General features: G+C 45.4%; 1 protein-coding gene across 6 annotated transcripts in view; it reads right to left on the bottom strand.

Moving 5' to 3' along the window:
- LOC137372257 (putative methyltransferase DDB_G0268948) overlaps window positions 1–22,047 on the bottom strand; it is a 48,445-nt gene that overhangs the window by 24,171 nt on the left and 2,227 nt on the right. For 2 of the 6 annotated variants that reach the window (XM_068035965.1, XM_068035960.1), the window contains exons 2-4: window positions 14,277–14,363; window positions 7,416–7,645; window positions 3,961–4,121 (exon numbers count right to left, since the gene is read on the bottom strand). In XM_068035965.1, the coding sequence (XP_067892066.1) occupies window positions 3,961–4,121; window positions 7,416–7,526 (272 nt within the window). In that variant the 5' untranslated portion in view covers window positions 7,527–7,645; window positions 14,277–14,363. Of the gene's footprint in view, window positions 1–3,960; window positions 4,122–7,415; window positions 7,646–14,276; window positions 14,380–22,047 lie in introns of all 6 variants that reach the window. The other 4 variants (XM_068035963.1, XM_068035964.1, XM_068035962.1 and 1 more) reach the window with 3 other exon arrangements.

Raw genomic sequence — 22,047 nt, 5'->3', positions numbered from 1 at the left:
GGATAGGTTTGTCCTGATGAGGCAAGGAAGGGATGGAAGGGTGAAGGAACCTTGGATGACAAGAGATATGGGGCAGCAAGTCAAGAGGAAGAAGGAAGCTTACTTAAGGTTGAGGAAGCAAGGATCAGACAGGGCTCCAGAGGGTTACAAGGTTGCCAGGAAGGAACTGAAGAATGGACTTAGGAGAGCTAGAAGGGGACATGAAAAAGTCTTGGCGGGTAGGATTAAGGAAAATCCCAAGGCGTTCTACACTTATGTGAGGAACATGAGGATGGCCAGAGTAAGGGTAGGGCCAATCAGGGATAGTGGAGGGAACTTGTGCCTGGAGTCAGAGGAGGTAGGGGAGGTCCTAAATGAATACTTTGCTTCAGTATTCACTAGTGAGAGGGACCTGGTCATTTGTGAGGACAGCGTGAAACAGGCTGATATGCTCGAACAAGTTGATGTTAAGAGGGAGGATGTGCTGGAAATTTTGAAAGGCATGAGGACAGATAAGTCCCCGGGGCCAGACGGGATATACCCAAGGTTATTATGGGAAACGAGGGAGGAGATTGCCCCGCCTTTGGCGATGATCTTTGCGTCCTCACTGTCCACTGGAGTAGTACCAGATGATTGGAGGGTGGCAAATGTTATTCCCTTGTTCAAGAAAGGGAATAGGGATAACCCTGGGAATTACAGACCAGTCAGTCTTCGGTCGGTGGTGGGCAAATTATTGGAGAGGATTCTGAGAGACAGGATTTATGATTATTTGGAAAAGTATAGTTTGATTAGAGACAGACAGCATGGCTTTGTGAGGGGCAGGTCATGCCTCACAAGCCTTATTGAATTCTTTGAGGATGTAACAAAACACATTGATGAAGGAAGAGCAGTGGATGTGGTGTATATGGATTTCAGCAAGGCGTTTGATAAGGTTCCCCATGGTAGGCTCTTTCAGAAAGTAAGGAGGCATGGGATACAGGGAAATTTGGCTGTCTGGATACAGAATTGGCTGGCCCATAGAAGACAGGGGGTGGTAGTAGATGGAAAGTATTCAGCCTGGAGCTCGGTGACCAGTGGTGTTCCACAAGGATCTGTTCTGGGACCTCTGCTCTTTGTGATTTTTATAAATGACTTGGATGAGGAAGTGGAAGGCTGGGTTAGCAAGTTTGCCGATGACACAAAGGTTGCTGGAGTTGTGGATAGTGTGGAGGGCTGTTGTAGGTTGCAACGGGACATTGACATGATGCAGAGCTGGGCTGAGAAGTGGCAGATGGAGTTCAAACTGGAAAAGTGTGAAGTGATTCATTTTGGAAGGTCAAATTTGAATGCAGAATACAGGCTTAAAGACAGGATTCTTGGCAGTGTGGAGGAACAGAGGGATCTTGGGGTCCACGTCCATAGATCGCTCAAAGTTGCCACCCAAGTTGATAGGGTTGTTAAGAAGGCGTATGGTGTGTTGGCTTTCATTAACAGGGGGATTGAGTTTAAGAGCCGCGAGGTTATGCTGCAGCTCTATAAGGCCCTGGTTAGACCACACTTGGAATATTGTGTTCAGTTCTGGTCGCCTCATTATTGGAAGGATGTGGAAGCTTTAGAGAGGGTGCAGAGGAGATTTACAAGGATGCTGCCTGGACTGGAGGGCATGTCTTACGAAGAAAGGTTGAGGGAGTGAGGGCTTTTCTCATTGGAGCGAAGAAGGATGAGAGGTGACTTGATAGAGGTGTACAAGATGATGAGAGACATAGATAGTGTGGATAGCCAGAGACATTTTCCCAGGGCGGAAAGGGCTATCACCAGGGGGCATAATTTTAAGGTGATTGGAGGTAGGTTTAGGGGGGATGTCAGAGGTAGGTTCTTTACACAGAGAGTGGTGGGTGCGTGGAATGCACTGCCAGCGGTGGTAGTGGAAGCAGATACATTAGGGACATTTAAGTGACTCTTGGAAAGGTACATGGATGATAGTAGAATGAAGGGTATGCAGGTAGTTTGATCTTAGAGTAGGTTAAAGGGTCGGCACAACATTGTGGGCCGAATGGCCTGTACTGTGCTGTACTGTTCTATGTTCTATGTTCTAAATAGATTAGGAAGGATCAGAGGCCACAATTTTAAATTGTATAAGGCAAGATCTAGGTTTGATGTCAGCGGGTAGCTCTTCTCCCGGAGAATAATGGACCTGTGGAACAGGCTGCAGTCCCATTCGGCACACGCTGATTCACTGAATTCCTTCAAGTGAGTCCTGGACTTGTTTCTGCCTGGGATGGAGATGATCTTGTACAAGAGGTAAATATCTGGTAACATTCATCAGGTCCAGAGCCAGCTCCTGGACGAGCTTTGATCATCAAAGAGGCTTAGAGAGAAATTTCCTCCATGTTCCCCACTGAATTGCCTGGGTTTATCCGGTTTCTCAACTCACCCAGGAAATCACATAGTTTTGGATGGGGTGGGGAGTGTATATATTGTGATGGACAAGGCATGGCAGTAATATGGGAAAGGCTAGATAGACCAGCGAGTCTTTACATGTCCACCATTGTTCACATTCTAATTGTAACCAAACCAATAAATTATACAGGATTAACATTTAATTTATAATCAAGTTATTTTTTTTTCATTCATGGGATGTGGGCGTCACTGGCTAGGCCAGCATTTATTGCCCATTCCTAATTGCCCTTGAGAAGGTGGTGGTGAGCTGCCTTCTTGAACCACTGCAGTGCATGTGGTGTAGGTACACCCACAGTGCTGTTAGGAAGGGAGTTCCAGGATTTTGACCCAGCGACAGTGAAGGAACGGCGATATAGTTCCAAGTCAGGATGGTGTGTGAACAGTGGGAGGCATTCAAAGGGGAGATTCAAGGGGTTCAGGGTAAACATGTTTCCACAAAGAAAAATGGTGAAGCGGCCAAATCTAGGGCCCCATGGGTGTCAAGGAGCCTATCGGGTAAAATAAGGCAGAAAAGGAAAGCTTATGTCCGACACTAAGAACTCAATGCTACAGAAAGCTGAGAGGAGTATAGAAAGTGGAGGGATGAAATCAAAAAGGAAATTAGGAAAGCAAAGAGAGGGCATGAAAGAATATTGGCAAGCAAAATCAAGGTGAACCCAATGATATTTTATCAATACGTTAAGAGTAAGAGGATAACTAAGGAGAGAGTAGGGCCCATAAAAGACCAAAAAGGTAACCTATGTGTAGAAACGGAAGATATTGGTATGGTTTTTCATGAATGCTTTGCGTCTGTCTTCACAAAAGAGGGGGACACTGCAGATATGGTAGTCAAGGAGGAGGAGTGTGAATTATTGGATGTGATAAACATAGGGAGAGAGGAAGGAGAATGGGATTAGCATCCTTAATAGTTGATAAATCACCAGGGCCAGATGAAATGCATCCTAGGCTGTTAAAAGAAGCAAGAGAGGAAATAGCAGAGGGTCTGACCATAATTTTCCAGTCCTCACTGCATACAGGTGTGATGCTGGAGGATTGGAGAACTGCTAACATTGTACCTCTGTTTAAAAAGGGAGCGAAGGATAGTTGAGGCAGAGACCCTCAACTCGATCAAAAGGAGTCTGGATATACACCTCAAGTCCCATAAGCTGCAGGGCTACGGATCAAATGCGGGAAGGTGGAATAGGTGGATCATTCTGTGCCTTAAACTATCTGTGATTCTATGCTTCACAATACTTGATTGCTGATAATGACAGCATTTTGACACAATGCTTTCAGTCAATGACCAATTATCACATCCAAATCCTTTTCCAACTTTCTCATGAAAACTCATTGCATCTGCATCCAAGGTTCATATTTCCTGTTATCATCCAATAAATTATATTAAAATGCATCAAGAATTTTCATGGTCACGAACTTTATTTGTCTAGATCTCTCTGAATGCGATCGAACTACTGAAACTAAAATTGATCACCCTCAACAAAATGAGAAAGGCTGCAACTTTAGTTTTTGTGCTCTGTAAAATCTTCAGATTACTATGGTTACCTGTAAGAGACATTATCAGGTCTATCCAGTTTCTTGGCCTCTTCAATCTGAGCTCCACTCAGATCAATTCCAACCACTTTTTCAAAGTAAGAAGCCAGTCCCCGGGAGCTCTGACCTGAGCCACATCCCACATCCACTGCCAGGCTGAAGGGCTTCCCCTTCTGAAAAGGGAATCACATTTTAATCAAACACAAATATCTTCACCCTCTGTCCCCCCACTTCAACACTCCCGCCATTGGTCTGCCAACACACCCACAGCCAATCAGAAAGTCAACTATCTCTTCATTACCCCATGGTCATCAGAAAGAGAACACGCTCCTCATTACCCGATTGACCAACGATCAAGAATCATCCAAACAGCCATTTTTATTCCCTGTGATTTTTCTCCTGGGTTTGGAGGCAGGCCAGGAGATTTGTTAAGTGTTGATCCATACAAAGCACACCCCGAGTCGAGATTATTTTACTGATACATCCATCTCTTCACTATCACCACCATCTCCCCACCCCAGAAAAAACCTTGCGTTCTGTAATTCTGTGCCTGATAGCTTTATTGGAAAGCCTGCACATTGAGTTCCTAGAAATGGCAGAAACCATATAGTCCTCAACTGGAGACACAATAAAGGCAAGAAACCCCAAATTAATTAATCTAGTCACTCACTGTGATCTGCATAAGAAGAATTAACACTCACCTTTAACACAACAAAAAGACAGATTTAATTGGGTAGAAATTTAATTTTCCAGTGACTGACTGGTTGTTTGCTCTGGAGGTGTTAGGCCGCAGCCATATTAATGGTCTGGGCTTCACATTCCAAAAGAGCCTCCTGATACAGCTTGCCAGGAGGAGGAGTTATATCTGGTTCTTACTAAGCATTGCCAACCCTCCAGGATTGTCTTGCACTCTCTGGAATTATGGAACGATTTTCCGTATACTGCTGCGAGAAACAGCCGGAGATAAAAATTGTAGGGCATTAAAGAAAAGGTTTGTATCTTTTCTCTTCTTCTAAACACTTCAGTTGATTGGTTACAAATACACTGGAGTTGCGGAAAAGGCTGTTTGACTGGGGATAGAGCATCTGGTGGTGGGTGATCATGTGATGAAATCTCTAGGAACATGTCCAAGCGGAGTTGTCGACCCTAGTTCTTACACCTGGACACCAGGAGAATTCCTGCTCTTTTTCCAAAAGTTTAAACAGAACAGGCTAATAGGACTTCATGATAACAGCATATCTGAAAGTCAGCACTTCTGACAGGGCAGCTCGCCCTCAGTACTGCGCTGAGGTTGTAAGCTCAAATCTGCAGTGAATTGTTAACCTGCCATCTTCTCACTCAGAGATGAGATCATTACCCCACGGTGAGAATACTACAACAATTCACATTTATATAGAGCCTTTAATGAAGTAAAACATCCCAAGCCATTTCTCAGGAACCACATGAAGAAAATTTGGGATAAATGACTGACAGTGTGGTCAAAGAGGTCGGTTTTAAGGAGCGTCTTCAAGGAGGAAAGTTGGGGAGGTTTAGGGAGAGAAATCCAGAACTTAGGGATTTGGCAGGTGAAGGCACGGCCGCCAGTAGTGGAGTGCCTAAAATTGAGAATGAACAAGACGTCAGAATTGAAATTTGAAAACCAGGATCAAGGAGTTGCTGGACCTGGATGATGGGTGAGTGGCTCTTGGGGCGAGTTAGGACACAGACAGCAGAATATTGGATGAGTTCAAATTTCCGGAGTGTGGAATGTGAGAAGCCGGCCAGGAGGGTGTTGGAATGTCAAGTCTAGAGGTTACAAAGACATGGATGAGGGTTTCAGCAGCAGATGAGTTGAGGCAGGAGTGGAGCTGGACAATGTAATGGAGGTGGAAGTAGGTGGTGTTGGTGATGGCGAACTACCCAGTGGTGAGAGGACTGGTAACAATCAAGTTGACATTGGAAAAAGTACCTCCAACATTTAACTATTAAATTCTGAAAAGTACTCAGGTTTCATTTCACAGATTTCCATGTATTTTACACTTAACTATAAATCCCAGTCACTGCTGGAAAATATTTAAAGGCAATATCACACTTCAAAAGTATTTAGACAAATCAAAGTGTAACAGATTGGCCACTAGAGAAGAAACATAGTCTTATCGTAGAATCATAGAACAGTTACAACACAGAAGGAGGCCATTTGGCCCATCGTATCCATGCCAGCTCTCTGCAAGAGCAACTCACCAAGTCCCACTCCCTGCCCTTTTTCCCATAGCCCTGCAAAATTTCTCTTTGGATAATTATCCAATTCCCTTTTGAAAGGCTCGATTGAAGCTGCTTCCACCAAACTCTCAGGCAGTGCATTCCAAATTCTAACCACTCACTGCATAAAAAGGTTTTTCACGTCGCCTTTAGTTCTTTTGCCATTCACCTTAAATCGATGTCCTCTAGTCCTTGACCCTTTCACCAATGGGAACAGTTTCTCCCTATCTCCTCTGTCCAAACCCTCTCATGATTTTGAAAAACTCTATCAAATCTTCTCTTAACCTCTTCTCGAAGGAGAACAACCCCAGCTTCTCCTATCAATCCACGTAACTGAGGGACCTTAGTCCTGGAAATATTCTAGTTAATCTTTTCTGCACCCCCTCTAAAGCCTTCACATCCTTCCGAAAGTGTGGTGTCCAGAAATGTACAAAATTCTCCAATTGAGGGCAAACAGGTGTATTATAAAGGTTCACCATTAACATCTTTGCTTTTGTACTCTATGCCTCTATTTCTAAAGCCCAGGATCCTGTTTGCCTTTTTAAACACTTTCTCAACCTGTCCTGCCACCGTCAATTATTTGTGCACATATACCCCCAGGTCCCACGGCTCCTGCACCCCCTTTAGATATACACCCTTCATTTTTATATTACCTCTCCTTGTTCTTATGACCAAAACGAATTACCTGACACTTCTCTGCATTAAATTTTATCTGTCATGTGTCCACCCTATACACCAGCCTGTCGATGTCCTCTTGGAGTTTAACACTATCCTCCTCGCTGTTCACTATACTTTCAAGTTTCAAGATTTTGAAATTGTACCCTGCACACCCAAGTTCATTTCTTTATCCAGTCTTTTGCAATCTCAGGATTTCAAAATGCTTTACAGTAACAGCCAATTTGTGCACAGCAAGCTCCCACAAGCAGCAATGTGATAATGACCAGATAATCTGTTTTTGTGATGTTGATTGAGGATAAATGTTGGTCAGGACACCGGGGACAACTCCCCTACTCTTCTTCCAAATAGTGCCATGGGATCTTTTACATTTACCTGAGGGCAGACAGGGCCTCAGTTTAACATCTCATCTGAAAGGCAACAGTACTACTACTACTGCCTCGGTACTACATTGGGAATGTCAGTCTGGATTACGTGTTCATGTCTCTGGACTGGGACTTGAACTCCTGACCGTCTGACCCAGATGCTGATTTTTGGATCGGCCACATTCTCACCTTTCTCTGCAGATAGTTGAGGATGAGATTGTTGATTTCAGCAGGTGAAGGAAGGCTGAATTTCTGATACAAGGCAGCGACTTCCTGCTCCTCAAAAAAACATCTCGCCATGTTGGTGTCTAATCGAGCAACTGGACCTCTGCCAGAATGAAAGCAAAATACTGCAGATGCTGGAAATCTGAAATAAAAACAGAAAGTGCAGGAAATACTCAACAGATCAGGCTGCAGCTCTGGAAAGAGAAACAGAGTTAACGTTTCAGGTCTGTGATCTTTCATCAGAAAGGCTCTGGCTTTTAAACTTGTTTCATGAGAGGTTACACGTCTCCAGGTCTGGCCAGCAGCTGGGCACTTCTATCCTTGGCCCCTCTCTTTCTCTGTTCCACTGTTTACATCGCCCTGGCTCCAACAGTCGGTGAATTTCAGGACTAACTACAAGTGAATAGCTAATTTAAAGTTACTTGGGACTCCTTGCCAATCCCCAAACCCTGACCTCTGACCCTGCCCACTGCACATCTCCCAGTCCTGCACACTCTTTGCTAAAATGTGTGTTCCAAATTCCGGGACTCTGCCGCCAAAACACTGCTACTCCACTGACCACACTAAGACTGAACTCCTGCCATTCTGATCTGCTGTTTAGTTGCTTACATTTTAAGGCAACTTTTTCCGGCCCACAGTCCGTGTTGGCCATAATTCCACAGTATACCCCAGGGTCCCTCACATTATATCCTGATCCCTCACAATGTACCCTGGGGTCTCTCACACTGTACCCTAGTTATATGGATGTATCACATGTGAGGCAGGATGGAATAAATCTGCTTGGATTTATGACATAACTCACAATTTGGGAGTTTTGGTTCTTTGTGCAGCCTAATAACCTTGTTTTCCACAGCCCAAATGGGTTTTTCTGCCATCGAGCTGAAGGACATTGCTGTATTCGGGGCAGTACCAACAATACTCTGAATTTTAAAATCCACCAGGACCTGAACACACCCATCACTCACCAGGGACAGGAAAGATCATTAAGCCCCAAAGTGAACAAGCCCAGCTTCCAATCACAAGCTCCGTGTTGTGCTGGAATTGAGCACAAATAATAAAACCTGTCTGTGATAACGTTCAACTTTGACATAGTGGAAAGATTGACGGCTTTGGAATCGACCAATCGCCAGGCACCGCCCACCACTTTCCCTTCAGTCGAAGGCAACGGGGTGATTTCCCAGGCAGGAAGCTGGAGATGTGGGGAAGGGGGGAAGAGAATGGGAAGCGGGAAGAGGGGAAGGTGCAGGGGAACGGGGAGGGCTAAGAGTGGGTGGTGCAGAGAATGCAGGAGGGAGTGGGAATGGGAAGAGGGAGACGGGGAATTATGGGAAGGGGGGGCTGGAGGGAGGTGGATGTATTGGCCCTTGAGATATTGGAGTTGAGATCGCACCATGCGGGTCCTCTTCACACCCACTGCCACACAATCAACGCCAAAATAATAGTTTGCTGGCTGTGTTGAAATGCAGCTGACAGATGCATTGAGATTACCTCCGCCTCCCTCACTCAATGTCAAAGCCCTCCCTGCTCCCAACGTGCCTCTGAGTTAGTCTCAATATGATTGTCTGAATGGCCTTTTCTCATTCCACATTTTATAGACATATTGAACAGCTCAGTCACAACTCTCATCACAATGAACCACGGTACACCAACACCATTAAAAATTAACTTTATATTGTAAACGCAGTCAAAAATTAAAATAAAACATTTAAAGCATTGAGTTAAATGTGCCAGGTTCTAAAAGCTGTTTGGAACATAACTGTTACGAGCTCACAGGACAACAGTCTGGATGTGCCGTGTCTTTTATGAAACTGCTTGTGATGGCTGCCTGCAGTCAGAGTGTCTCATGGTTGAAGTCACATGACTACGGCAAGCCAGGAGGCAAATTAGTAAAGTTTTGCATTTCTATCCCAAACATCCCCCTTGTCAGACAAGAAAAAGGTGCATGCATTATCATTGACATTGTGAGTTGTCAAGTTACCCACTATGCACAACAAGTTCTCATGCATTCGTTGTTTGTCATTCTGGACGTTCACCTCCACCGCGTACAATTGAGGTGACAACTGCTCGACACAGGTCCCAAGTTGCCAGTTGGGCTGACTCTTGTTGAGAGTATTGAAGGTTTGTACCCTTACTGGCTCTCCAATGCTCATTTCTGTCAATGTTTTGGTAGTTCTGTCAACGTGAAATTTGACTTTCTGCCATTTCACCTTGTTATTGTCACTCACACCTGTTACTACCTCTGGCTTCAATAGCCTTTTTGCTATTGGAAGAGTAGTTTGGGTGCGGCATGACATTAGACTTTGTACTGGACTACTTTCCATGTCTTCAGTAGGTGTGTTTCACCACTTGAGAATTCCCTTGTACACATCTGTGCCAGATTTGCTCAATTCCTTTATGATTCCTTTGGCGATTTTCACTGCCACCTCAGCCTTTCCATTTGACCGGGGATAGTGTGGTGATGAAGGATGGTGTTGGATTTCCCAATCCTTTTTGAAGTGGCTAAATTCTTCACTCGTGAACTGAGGGCCATTGTCTGTCAAAACTATGTCTAGAATACCGTAACGACTGAAGTGTGCTTTCAGGTAATCTATAATCTCACCGGTAGTCATTGAAGTCAGCTGGTTTACAGTGACAAGATAATTAGTTCCTGCGAGAGTGAAGATGTCTACTCCCAGCTTCATCCATGGTCTGTCTGGGATGTCATGTGCCATCAGCGACTCTTTAGTTTGCTTAGCTTGGTACTCGTTACACTCACTGTCCTGGCTGATGTGGTCCTTGATTTTATTGCTCATGTTTGGCCAGTAGAGCACTTCTCTCACCTTCCTCAGACTCAACTCAATTCCTTGGTTGCTTGCATGTTGCGCTTTAGCATCTCTCCTCTCAACTCCTTAGGGATAATGATTCTATTTCCTTTGTGCACAATGCCATATTGGGTTGTCCATTCATCTCTGTGAGCCCAATACACTGCTGTGATCACAGGAGTGTCCTTGTTGCTGTCAGGCCATCCTTTCATCACTATTTCTTGCAACACTTGGAGAGTTGGATCTTGTTGGGTAGTTCGCTTGATTTGAACAAGGTGCATGTCAGTCAGATTCAATGTCTCTGCTGGGTTGATGACTTCCCGATCATGTCGAGCTGCAGCTTCATGTTGGATCTGAAGATTTCACACTCTGTTGTAGCATCCTCTGTACTCATAGGGAGAGCAGCTCTCGACAGCATGTCAGTGATGTACATCTGTTTCCCTTGCTTGTATGTCACTTCCAGATAGTATCTTTGTAAACGGGGTAACATCCTTTGCAGACGCTTTGAAGCAGATAGTAACGGCTTGAGGAAAATGCTTTGAAGTGGCTTGTGGTTGGACTTGACTGTCACTTTGTCTCTTCCAAGTCGCAATTGATGAGAATGTTTACAAGCAAAGACAATGGCCAGGCACTCTTTCTCGATCTGAGCATAGCATCGTTCCGTTTGCATTAACGTCCTGGATACAAATGGAACCGATTGTTCTTGCTGCATTAGGGTTGCTCCAAGTCCTGTCTCGCTGGCGTCACACTGCACAGTAACTTCATCTTTTACATCATAGTATTTCAGCACTGGCTTTGCAGTCACTAGTTGCTTGATTTTAGTGAACACTGCTTCTTGTTCTGTGCCCCAATACCACTGCACATCCTTGGCAGTGAGTTGCTTTAATAGTTCACATTCCGATGACAAATTGGGCAAAAATTTTGCTTAATAGTTGACGAATCCAACAAATCGTTGCATTGCTTTTACATCTGTTGGTCGCCGCATCGCTGCTCCTGCTCTCTTCTTTTCAGGATCTGGGCAAAGACTTTTTTCTGTCAGTACATGACCTATATACTTGACTTTGGGCATCTTTAATTGCAATTTTTTCTTTCAGCTTCCGGTTCATCTGGCGAGCTCTGTCCCTCAGTCGCACTAGATTTTGATCATGGTCAGTAATGTCTTCATCCACTGAGTCTCCACATCCATAAACTAGCAGATCATCCACTCTCACTTCCACTCTGGGAAGATCACTATCTCATGTTTTCTGTGTTGAATCTCCTCTGGGGCCATGGAAATGCCAAACGGCATGTGCAACCATCGGTATCTCCCGAACGGCATCCAGAATGTAGTTAGAAAGCTGCTGCTTTCATCCAACTTCACTTGCCAGTAACCATCCTTCGTATCTAGTGTAGTGAAGATTTTTGCCAATGGTTGGTATGGGTGAGTGAGATCTCTTCAGAGTTTTATTTAGATCCTTTGGGTCAATACATACTCTCAGTTTTCCCAGTTGTTTCACTGTTATCATGCTGCTAATTTCATTCTGTCGGGGTTGTCACTTTCTTGATTACTCCCTTCTTTTCCAGCTCTTCTATCTTGTCTTTCAGGCTGGTCTTGAGGGCAGCTGAACTTTCCTTGGCAGATGCTGAATTGGTCTTACCCTCTCATCGACTTCACGATGATGTTCTCCTGGAAGACATCCTAGACCTGTAAATACATCATTGTACTCCTCTAGGATCTCTTCCGTGGTCAATGGTTTAGTGCGCTGTGACACGTTGCAAATCTCTTTTGCACGTTGAGGGTTACCAGTCCAAGCTTTGGACTTGCTGCGGCTGAGATGAGTGGCTTTTGCTTGCCGTCTATGATCTGGAACTCCAGATCTTTACTCTTGTCATTGCATTGGGCTCTCAGAGTAATTTGTCTTCTCGGCACTAGTTTGGTGCCATCATATAGCCTCAAACTTACTTTTGATGATTTCATGTTTGGATCGCCATGTTGAGCTACTTCGCAGAGGTCTGTGAAGATCATGATGTTGCATGATGCACCGGTGTCTATCTGGCACTTTATGTTGACTTGATATTCTCCTTCTGCAGTCATCATTCCAACAGTCACAAACCATTCATCACCTATCAATCTGACTGAACCAACCTGTTGTTTGGTGTATAGTGATTCGTCAGAATCATCAGCTGACATCCCTCCAGTGGCCATCCGTACCTGTTTGTTGTGCTTCCTTCCAACCAAACATTTGTGTGTCGAATGATTCAGCTTCTTGCAGTGAGAACACTGTTCTCCCCACACTAAACATGCCTTCTTTTCCTGTACGTGATCCCCTCAGCAGTATTTGAATCCTGCCCTTTGTCTGTGATCTTTATGCCCTTTCGGCCTGGAATGTCTATCAGCATAATGCAAGGCCTGGTCTGTTCTGCCATGAATATGGTACAGCTGCTGATTTACAACCTCACCACTTCTGCACATGTCAATCGCTTTCCTGAGAGTCAGTTTGTCTTCTCTCAGTAGATGTGCTCTCACTGTGGGATCTCTTATGCCGAGTACAATTATGTCTTTAATTAGACCATCTTTTAGAATTCAAATTCACAGGATTCTGCGAGCTGTGTTAATGCAGTCACATACTGATCAATGCACTCTTTTTCACCTTGGGCTCTAATATTGTACACATACTGTTCATAGGTTATGTTCACTTGGGGTTCAAAGTGTGACTTCAAGGTGTTCAAACTTTCAGATATCTGTTTTTTATGCTCTTCAGAGAGATTTAGGGTGGAATACACTTTGTAACAGTCTCTCCCCAACAGTAATAAAAGTGTAGCTACTTGTAGCTGCTCTGGTTTGATAATTAAATTTGTTGTAATTTCATAATTTTGACATTGCGAATGGAAAAACTGCCAGTTCTGCATCATACCACCTTTTATTTCGACTGGCACAGGCAGAGGAAACATTTGCAGCCATTTTCATACCCTGTGCTTTCAGCTGTTTCTCTATTACTTTTCTGTGGCTTCCTGTAGCTTTTAGCAGCTTTTAGCAGTTGTGACCATTCCTGTGACCTTAGTTCTGCAGCTGTGCTTCTAAACAGCTCTTCAACACCCACTCTCAGCTCCACTCTGACACCAGGTTATGAGCTCACAAGATAACAGTCTGGTGTGTACTGTGTCTTTAATGAAACTGCTTGTGATGGCTGCCTGCAGTCAGAGTGCCTCAGGTAGAGGTCATATGACTACGTCAAGCCAGGAGGCACATGAGTTCAGTATCGCATTTCTATCCCAAACAGCAACTTACTAGAGCTGCTAACAGTGCAGTTTAGAATCAGAGAAGATTACATCAATTAAACGTGATCTATCATGATAATTGCTAAGGGATTGTTTTTAGATTCTTAGCAAAATGCTGCACAGTCTCTGAACGGAGGAGGGCAGGTGTGGAATTCTGCATTGCCAGGCAACGAGCCGGTTCCCTGACTCCATCCCACCCCCTGGGCCATTTTCCAGGCGGCAGGAAGGGGTGGGTGAGGCCGTCCTACAAGCGGCAGGTAGCCGATTCAACTTGTTAAGGTAAAAGCAAAATACTGCGAATGCTGGAAATCTGAAAGAACAGAAAGTGCTGGAAATACTCAGCAGGTTCTGATGAAAGGACAGACATGAAATGTTCACTGTTTGTCTCTCCACAGATGGTGCCAGAACTGCTGAGTATTTCCAGCACTTTGTCTTTTTATTTCAACTAGTTAAGGACCGACTAAGGTCGATTGTCAGAGGCCAACTGGATTTTTCCAGTGGGCCTTCAGGTCCCAGAGGCGCTGGGAAGAGGCCAGCTACCTGGGAGCAGCCTCCCAGCAGCAGACCAATGGACCAGTGCTCCCGGCAAGCTCAGAGGCCCCCCCCACTCCCCCCACCCCCAGCCTACTTGACTTCAGTTACAGCTGTGGGCCGCCATGCGGACAGGGTGCCCCTTCCCACAATGGTGAGGCCAGTTTTGATTTTACATTTGAAACAGTTGGAGAGAGGCCACCTCCATCTTGGGGCACCCTCTCCCTTAACTTACCTGCAAAGGCACTTTGGGAGTTGTTGTTCTTTGTGCAGACAAATAACCTGGTTCTCCACAGCCCAAACCCTCTTCGTCTTCTGTCATCTAGCGAGACAGCAATCTGGTATAAGGAGCAGTACAAATAATGCTCTGAACCTTAAAATCTGCCTGGACTTGAACACATCCATCACTCACCAGTAACAGGAAAGAACATCAGGTGACAAATTCAACAAGCCCAGCTTCCAATCACAAGCTCTATGTGGTGTTGGAATTTAGTCCACCCTGTCAAATCTGAACATTAATACCCTGAAGTGTTTTATTATTCACAAGCTTGGCAATCGACCAAACGTCAAAACCAGGCCTCACTGACCTTTCAATCCTTTCCAAATTAATTCCTGTACGGGAAGCTGGATGATATGGAGATGGGTCTGGAGAGGAGCTTGGGTGAGGGGTGGGCAGGAGTGGCAGTGGAGGGATGGCGGGGGGGCCACAGGGAGGTGCATGAGGGGATGGGGGAAAGGAAGAGGGGGTGGAGGGGGGAAAGGAGGAGTGGAATGGGGAGATGGGAGAGGAGAGGCCAGGAGCGGAGAGGTCAGGAGGGGTGCCAGGAGGAGGGAGTAGTGGGATGAAAGGGAGGAGGGGAGAAGATGAGGGGGGAGGAGGAGGAGGGGAGGATGGAGGAGGAGAAAGTGAGGATGCAGGAGCGAGGGGTTCAGAGAGGAGAGAGGAAGCAGGGAGGAAGCGGGACTGGCATCAGGGTCGAAAGAAGGGAGGGTTGAGGGAGGTGCAGGGAGGGGAAGAGTGAGGTTACCTGGCATAAATGCAAGTGGGCCAAATGGCACCATAACATCATCAGACACTTTGTCAGGCAAAGTTTTAAACATGTCTTGAAGTGTTTCAGTCATTTTGTACTTTAACCCAGTGCTGGATTTTTTTTCCTTGCAGCTTGAGACCACCAATCAATTTCGTCCTGCATCCCTGTTGTTCCAGCTCATCCAACCTGGCCCACAATTCCTCCTCAGTTATGATACTTGAATTGCAGTCACCACCACCATCACACCCTCCAAATACCTTCTTGGACTTAGGGTTTTCCTTTGGCTTATGAGCTTTTCTGTGTCTCCCTTCAGAATTTAAATCTTTAATTTCTAGGTCTTCATTCTGAACTTCCTCCTGAACCTGGGTCAGTTTCCTGGGACCTTGGTGATAGGGATTTTTTATGGGAGGGGTCTCTCCTGCATCCACATGGTGCAGGGTTAGGGTCGTGCACCCTGGTTTGCCCCCGTAGATCTCTTTCAACGCTATGAGAAGCCTTGTTAGATCTCCTCTCTGTTCTGTGTTTAAATAGGAGAGTACGGTGTCCAATTTCCCTAACATTTCAGTGTTAGTGAACCGGATGGTAGGCGGTTTGATTTGGGAATCCTCCTGGCCTCCTTCTAACTCATCCTGACTGTCCCTTTCACCCTCCTCTTTCCTGACTGCCTTACAGAGCTGTGCTTGTTTGCCCCTTCATGGCTGTGATATTCTTTTAACATATTGAAATGGCACAGCCTTTGCTTTTCCTACGATCTGTGGCGTCAATTATATAATTTACCTTCTCTTTACCACTCTGTATGGGCCACTGAATTGGGCTTTCAATGATTCTCCCTGTATTAGTAATAGCACTAACACATGGCCTGTGGGCTGAAATATTCTGGCCTTGGCATGTTTATCCGCCTGCCTATTCATAGCTGTCTGGGAGGTTTTGAGGTGTTCCTGAGCCACCGCACAGGCTCTCGTGAGCCATTCTCGGAACATGGAGATGTAGTCTAACAGGGAAGGATCGTCCCTGTGTACCCATGACTTTTTGAAAAATACTGGGCATAAAATTTGTGGCCTGATCTGACTGGATCTCAGCAGGCAGACCATATTGTGTGAACAATGGGTTAGCCCCTACACCATTACCTTGTCAGAGATAGTTCTTAGAGGGATAGACTCTGGAAATTGAGTAGCCACATCCATAATGGTGAGCAGATACTGGTAGCCCCATTTTGTTTTTGGCATGTGTCTCACACAATCTGCCAGCACTCTGCTGAACGGTTCCCCAAAATCCAATATGGGAATTCGGGGTGCTGGTTTTATTGCAAGTTGAGGCTTCCCCACAACCTGGCACATGTAGCAAGTCTCACAGAACTCCACCACATCCTTGTGGAGTTGTGGCCTGTGAAAATGCTGTCTGATGTGGCCTTAGGTTTTTCTAATAGCGACATGTCCAGCCATTGGAATGTCGTGGGCTATTCTCAATATTTCCCTACGGTACCTCGGCGACACCACTACCTGGTGAACCACTGTCCACTCTTCATCTGCAGGTCTGTGAGGAGGTTTCCACTTCTTCATCAGCACCTCATCCTTTAAATAGTCGCACTCTGGAACTCCCTCTGCTTCAGCTTCAGTTTGGGCAGTCTGTGCTAACTTTTTTAACCCTGTGTCGACTTGTTGAGTCTCGACCAAGGAAGACCTGCTTAATCCATCCTCTGGGCCCTCTAACTTCCCAAAGAAGGATTCAGATAACCAGACAGTCGGGTCATCTGTCTGCAGTGCCAGTTCAGCCTCCTCTGACGGGGTTTGTTTGGCCATGGACCAGGTCACCACACAGTCAGGGAGAATGCCAGGGACCTTTTCCTGTAACTGCTCTGTCTCCCTGACCTTTTTTGGTCTTTCAAAAACCACTGGAGATGCTACCACCTTTGCCCTCGCCAGATCATTACCCAGGAGCAGGTCGACCCCATCCAAAGGTAAACTAAGGACAATCCCCATGGTTACTGGTCTTGAAACAAGGTCGCACTCCAGGTGCACCCGGTATAAAGTTATGGGCATATACTTTCCACCCATACTATTTACCAGCAGTCTTCCCAGAATGAGGGATTGGGTGGCCCCTGTATCCCTGAGGATGACTGTGGTTTTCCTCACCTCACTCGAGGGATATGGGGGTCACTTTTCCTCTGGACACAAAATCTTGGTAACTCTCTGGGATTTCGCTACGTTTTCCCACACTCACAGCGATAGGTTTTACTGCCGCAGTTAGAGACACAGCCTGGTCTGCTGTGCTTTCCATCAGGGCCCCTTTTCCTGCACTGGTCTGTGTACCCTGACTAAACTTATGGGTTTTCTCTGTAACTTCCAGCAGTCAGCTCGAAGGTGACCTGCCTTGTTACAATGGAAACATACAGGTTTTTGGGCGTCACTCCTGCTCTCAGCACCAACCTTTTTGGCCCGAGGAGGGCCCCCTGTGTTTCCAGCTCTCCCTTCTTGCCCACGGCTGTTCATCCTCCTATCACCCTCCCACCTTCTATTCTTTTCAGGATTTTGGAGCTGACTAGGGAAGGGTTTCCCTTGGGGCAAGGGCTTGTGAATTGGGCCAGGATTGCTGCCTACCTGGCTCTTGGAACGTTTTGTTCTTCCACGTGGTTTCTTATGGAAAGGGGAAGTGAGTTTTTGAACTCGTCGAGGAGGATCACTTCTCTGAGGTTTTCATTGGTGGACTCTATCTTAAGTACCCGTACGCATTGGTTGAAAGCAAGCTGCTTAACTTTTCAAACTCAAGGTAAGTTTATTTAGGCTGTTTTCGGAGGGTTCAGAATTTTTGGCGGTACACCTTTGGTACTAGCTCATATGTACCCAGGATAGCATTTTAAAATCTCATAGTCTGATGAACTCTCATCAGGCAACAGTGAATAAACCTCATGGGCTTTTCCTGTTAGTTTGCTAAAATAATACAAACTTGCGCACGAAACTACAATCCAATTTGATGACACGTAACCAAAAGAAATGTAATGTTTACATGGTACGTCATCCAAAGGAAGGATGATGAAAAAATTTAAACTTGAACCTGAAATGGCTGCTATAAGCAATGTCAGCTGTAGTTATTGTAAAATGGAGGAGTGAATGAAATGAATATGTACTGTTACAACCGACCGCTCAAGTCAAAGCCCCCAATCAAAATATACGATTCTGATTGTGGTGGGAGAAATGCAAAGTTAATTCAATCCCGTCCCTCTGCAGCTTTCCCCTTCATTATCAACCACACAGCCAATTTTTATATCATCTGCAACTTCTTAATCAGATCCCTACATTCAAGTCCAAATCATTGATATGTACTGCAAAAAGCAAGGGACCTAGTACTGAGCCTTGTGGAACCCCACTGGAAACAGCCTTCCAATCACAAAACTACCCATCAGCCAATTTCCTTTGCTTCCTGCCTCTCAGCTGATTTTGGATCCAACTTGCCATTTTGCCTTGTACCCCATGGGTTATTACTTTTGTGACAGTCTGCCATGTGGGACCTTATAAAAAGCCTTGCTAAAATCCATATAGACTGCATCAAATGCACTACCCTCATTAACCCACCTTGTTACCTCCTCAAAAAAATTCACTCATGTTAGTCAGACATGCCCTTCCTTTAACAAATCCATGTTGACTGTCTTTCTAAATCAAGCTTTATCCCGTCTCTCAGAATTTTTTGAAACAGTTTTCCCACCACCAGGGTTGGGCTGACTGGCCTGGAATTACTTTGTCTATCACTTTCCCCCGATTCAAACATTAGTACGCTGTTAGCTATATTTATTTAAAAAATCTTTGTTTTTTCATTGATTTTACTTACCAATTTTTTTCACCCCTCCATTTTTTATACTCCACTAGGTTTTCCGCAATATTGAGCCCTGTTATCAGATTGTCCTTCTTTCTTTATCCTCTCCTTTAAGACCCTCGACATTCAGGGGCTCTGGATTTGTTAGTCCCACCCTTTTTGGTTAAGGGAACATACTTGCTCTGAATCCTCATTAGCTCTTCCTTGATGCCTCCGAATGATCCGGCACTGATTGACCTTCAAGTCGCTGATTTCAGTCCACTTTAGCTAAATCACATCTCAGCTTAGTAAAATTAGCTTTCCCCAGTTGAGCTCTTTTATTCCTGGTCTTTCTTTGACCTTTTCCATAATTAATGTAAATCTAATTGAATTATGATCACTTCCACCAAAGTGCACCCCCATTGATACCCCTTCCACCTGCTCAGCTTCATTCCCTAAAGCTAAGTCCAGAACAGTCTCCTCTCTTGTTGGGCTTGCTACGCACTGGCTGAAAAAGTTTTCATGAATACATTTTAAGAATTCCGCTCTCTCTGTGCCTTTCACACTAATTCTATCCCAATTAATATTGGGTTTAGTTTAAATCCCCCACAATTACTGCAGTATTATTTTTGCACTTCTCAGAGATTTGCTTCATATTTGTTCTTCTATCTCCCTCTGACTGTTTGGCGACCTGTAGTACACTCCCAGCAGTGTGATTGCCCCATTTCTGTTCTTCAGTTTAACCCATATGGCCTCATTTGATGATTCCTGTTCCATATCTTCCCCCCCACCCCCCCACACCCCACAGTTCGATTTGTTTTCTTAATCAATGATGCCACACCACCCTCTTCTTTAACCCTCTCTCTATCTCGTCTGAAAACCCAGTAACCAGGAATGTTGAGTTGCCATTCCTGCCCTTCTTTCAGCAATGTCTCAGTAACAGCTATAATATCATACTCCTATGTGTCAATCTGTGTCCTCAGCTCATCTGCCTTATTCCCTAGACTTCTTGCATTGAAGGATATATCATTTAGCACTATCAAACTACCTTGTCTATTTTCGAGCCTTTGTTTCCTCTGCCTTCCAAACACATTTACTAATTGTCTGCTTTCCATTTGCTACTTTTCTCCTCTCCCTTCTGAATCTACTCTCAGGTTCCCATCCCCTGTCAAGATATTTTAAACCCTCCCCAACATCACGAGCAAAATTCCCTGTGAGTATCTGGGTCCCAGCCCTGTTGAGCTGCAGCCCATTTGGCTTGTACAGGTCCCACCCCCCCCCCCCCCAGAAGTGGTCCCAATATCAGGAATCTAAAGTCCTCCCTCCTGCACCATCTTTCCAGCCTTGTATTCATGAGATCTATCTTCCTCTTTCTGCACTCACCAGCAGGTGGCACCAGGATTAATTGGGATATTACTATCTTTGAGGTCCTGCTTTTCAATTTCTCTCCCTAAATTCGGCCTTCAGGTCCTCATCTCTCTTTATGTCTATGTCATTGGTGCCAATACAGACCACAACCTCTGGCTGTTCACCCTCCCCATTCAGAACGTCCCGCAGCCGCTCAGTGATGTCCTTGACCCTGGCACCAGGGAGGCAACATATGATCCTGGTGTCACAACAGTGGCCGCAGAGCACCTATCTGTTCCCAATATCAAATCCCCTACCACTATTGCTCTTCTACTCTTCTTCCTCCCCCACTAGTCAGCTCAGCCACACATGATGCCATGGACTTGGCTCTGGCTGCACTCCCCAGAGGAACCATCACTCTCACCAGTATTCAGAACCAAATACTGGTTGGAGAGTGAGATGCACTCATGGGATCCCTGCCCTGCCTGTCTTGTCCTCCTTGTGGTCACCCACTCCCTCTCTGCCTGCACATTGTTAAGCTGCGGGGTGACCACCTCCAGAAATTTGCTATCCATGAAGTTCCAGCCTCGTGGATGCCCCGTAGTGACTCCAGCTGCCGTTCAAGTTCCAAAACCCGGAGAGAGAAATGCACCTCTTCCCTCACTGTGCTGAATTCCCTCACAGACCTGGGATCAAACCTTTTACTCAGCAAACCATCTAGTGGGAGAATGATTAAAAAAGTGACAACTTCTGTTGGGTTTGTGGGCTTTGCTTTGTGGAGTACTTTCGTGTTTGGTGGGGTTGTTGATCCAGTGAAGGTTTACTCTGTGGGCTGACAGTGGGTTAATTAAATATTGGAACATTAACATTTTGAATATCCATGGTGTAACATGGCAACTGAAGTCAGGGGGAACGTCCTCTATCTAAGAACAGAGCTCGTCTCTTCTAATCTCTGCTATCCTATATAACTGGAGTTCCCACTGTATCTACTCGTGTGTGCATTCTGGCTGCTGCTCTTGACCACATCTATTATTTCTACCTCTCCTTCTTTCCTCCTGTTTTCTCTTGGGACCTTGTCTCCTGACTCCTCCCCTTCCTTACCTCCCAGTAAAACCTCTTCTCATTTCTCCTCCCTTGGTTACTTTGTCCACCCTAATCCCTCCTCCAACCCAGCACAGTTTCTCTGCCTTCCTCCTCTCCTGCTACACTTCCGAGCTTGAATTCCCCTTGGATAACCCACATCTTCCCTCTGTGCCTCTCCTTGTGTTCCCTGAAGTGTTCATTGAGGCACTCACTGCTGTCATACATGCTATGTGCTTGTGATGTTACCTGTGCCTGGATTTGACTTTCTGTCTTCCAGGATTTTGATCAAGACTCGATCTTTATCTTTAAATTGTTGTGATGGAACAGCAACAACTGCCCCATCCTCCTCTCTTAACCTTCCCCCAGCAGGGGGTTAATCTCATCGACCTTCTTCCCATCCTGTCTGCCCCATTTGCACTATCTTGTTGGACTCTGCCAGCTCATATCACTCTGATCCCCTTGTGCATCACAATACGGATACTCCCCACCCTTCTAGAGCCATGGGAGAGGTGAGAGAAAACAGCTGGAAATCTAGGCCGTTCAGAGCAGAAAATATCCTGAACATTCCTCTCCAATCTCTTCAGTCAGCAGTCCAGGAGATCACAATGACCTTGATTTATTCTGTAGGATACCAGCCTACTGTATGTGGTGATCTCCAGAAACAGATCCAGCTCGAGATTATATCCCATCTCTGGTCCACCCACAGGAGAATGCAATATCAGGAGAGGGGATAGAACCTGCCGCGGTAGCAAGTGCTAA

The sequence above is a fragment of the Heterodontus francisci genome, chromosome 7, assembly GCF_036365525.1.
Source record: "Heterodontus francisci isolate sHetFra1 chromosome 7, sHetFra1.hap1, whole genome shotgun sequence".
NCBI classification, from domain to species: Eukaryota; Metazoa; Chordata; class Chondrichthyes; order Heterodontiformes; family Heterodontidae; genus Heterodontus; species Heterodontus francisci.
Note: the sequence above shows the minus strand (reverse complement) of the source record. Positions and strands in the feature narration are given on the sequence as shown.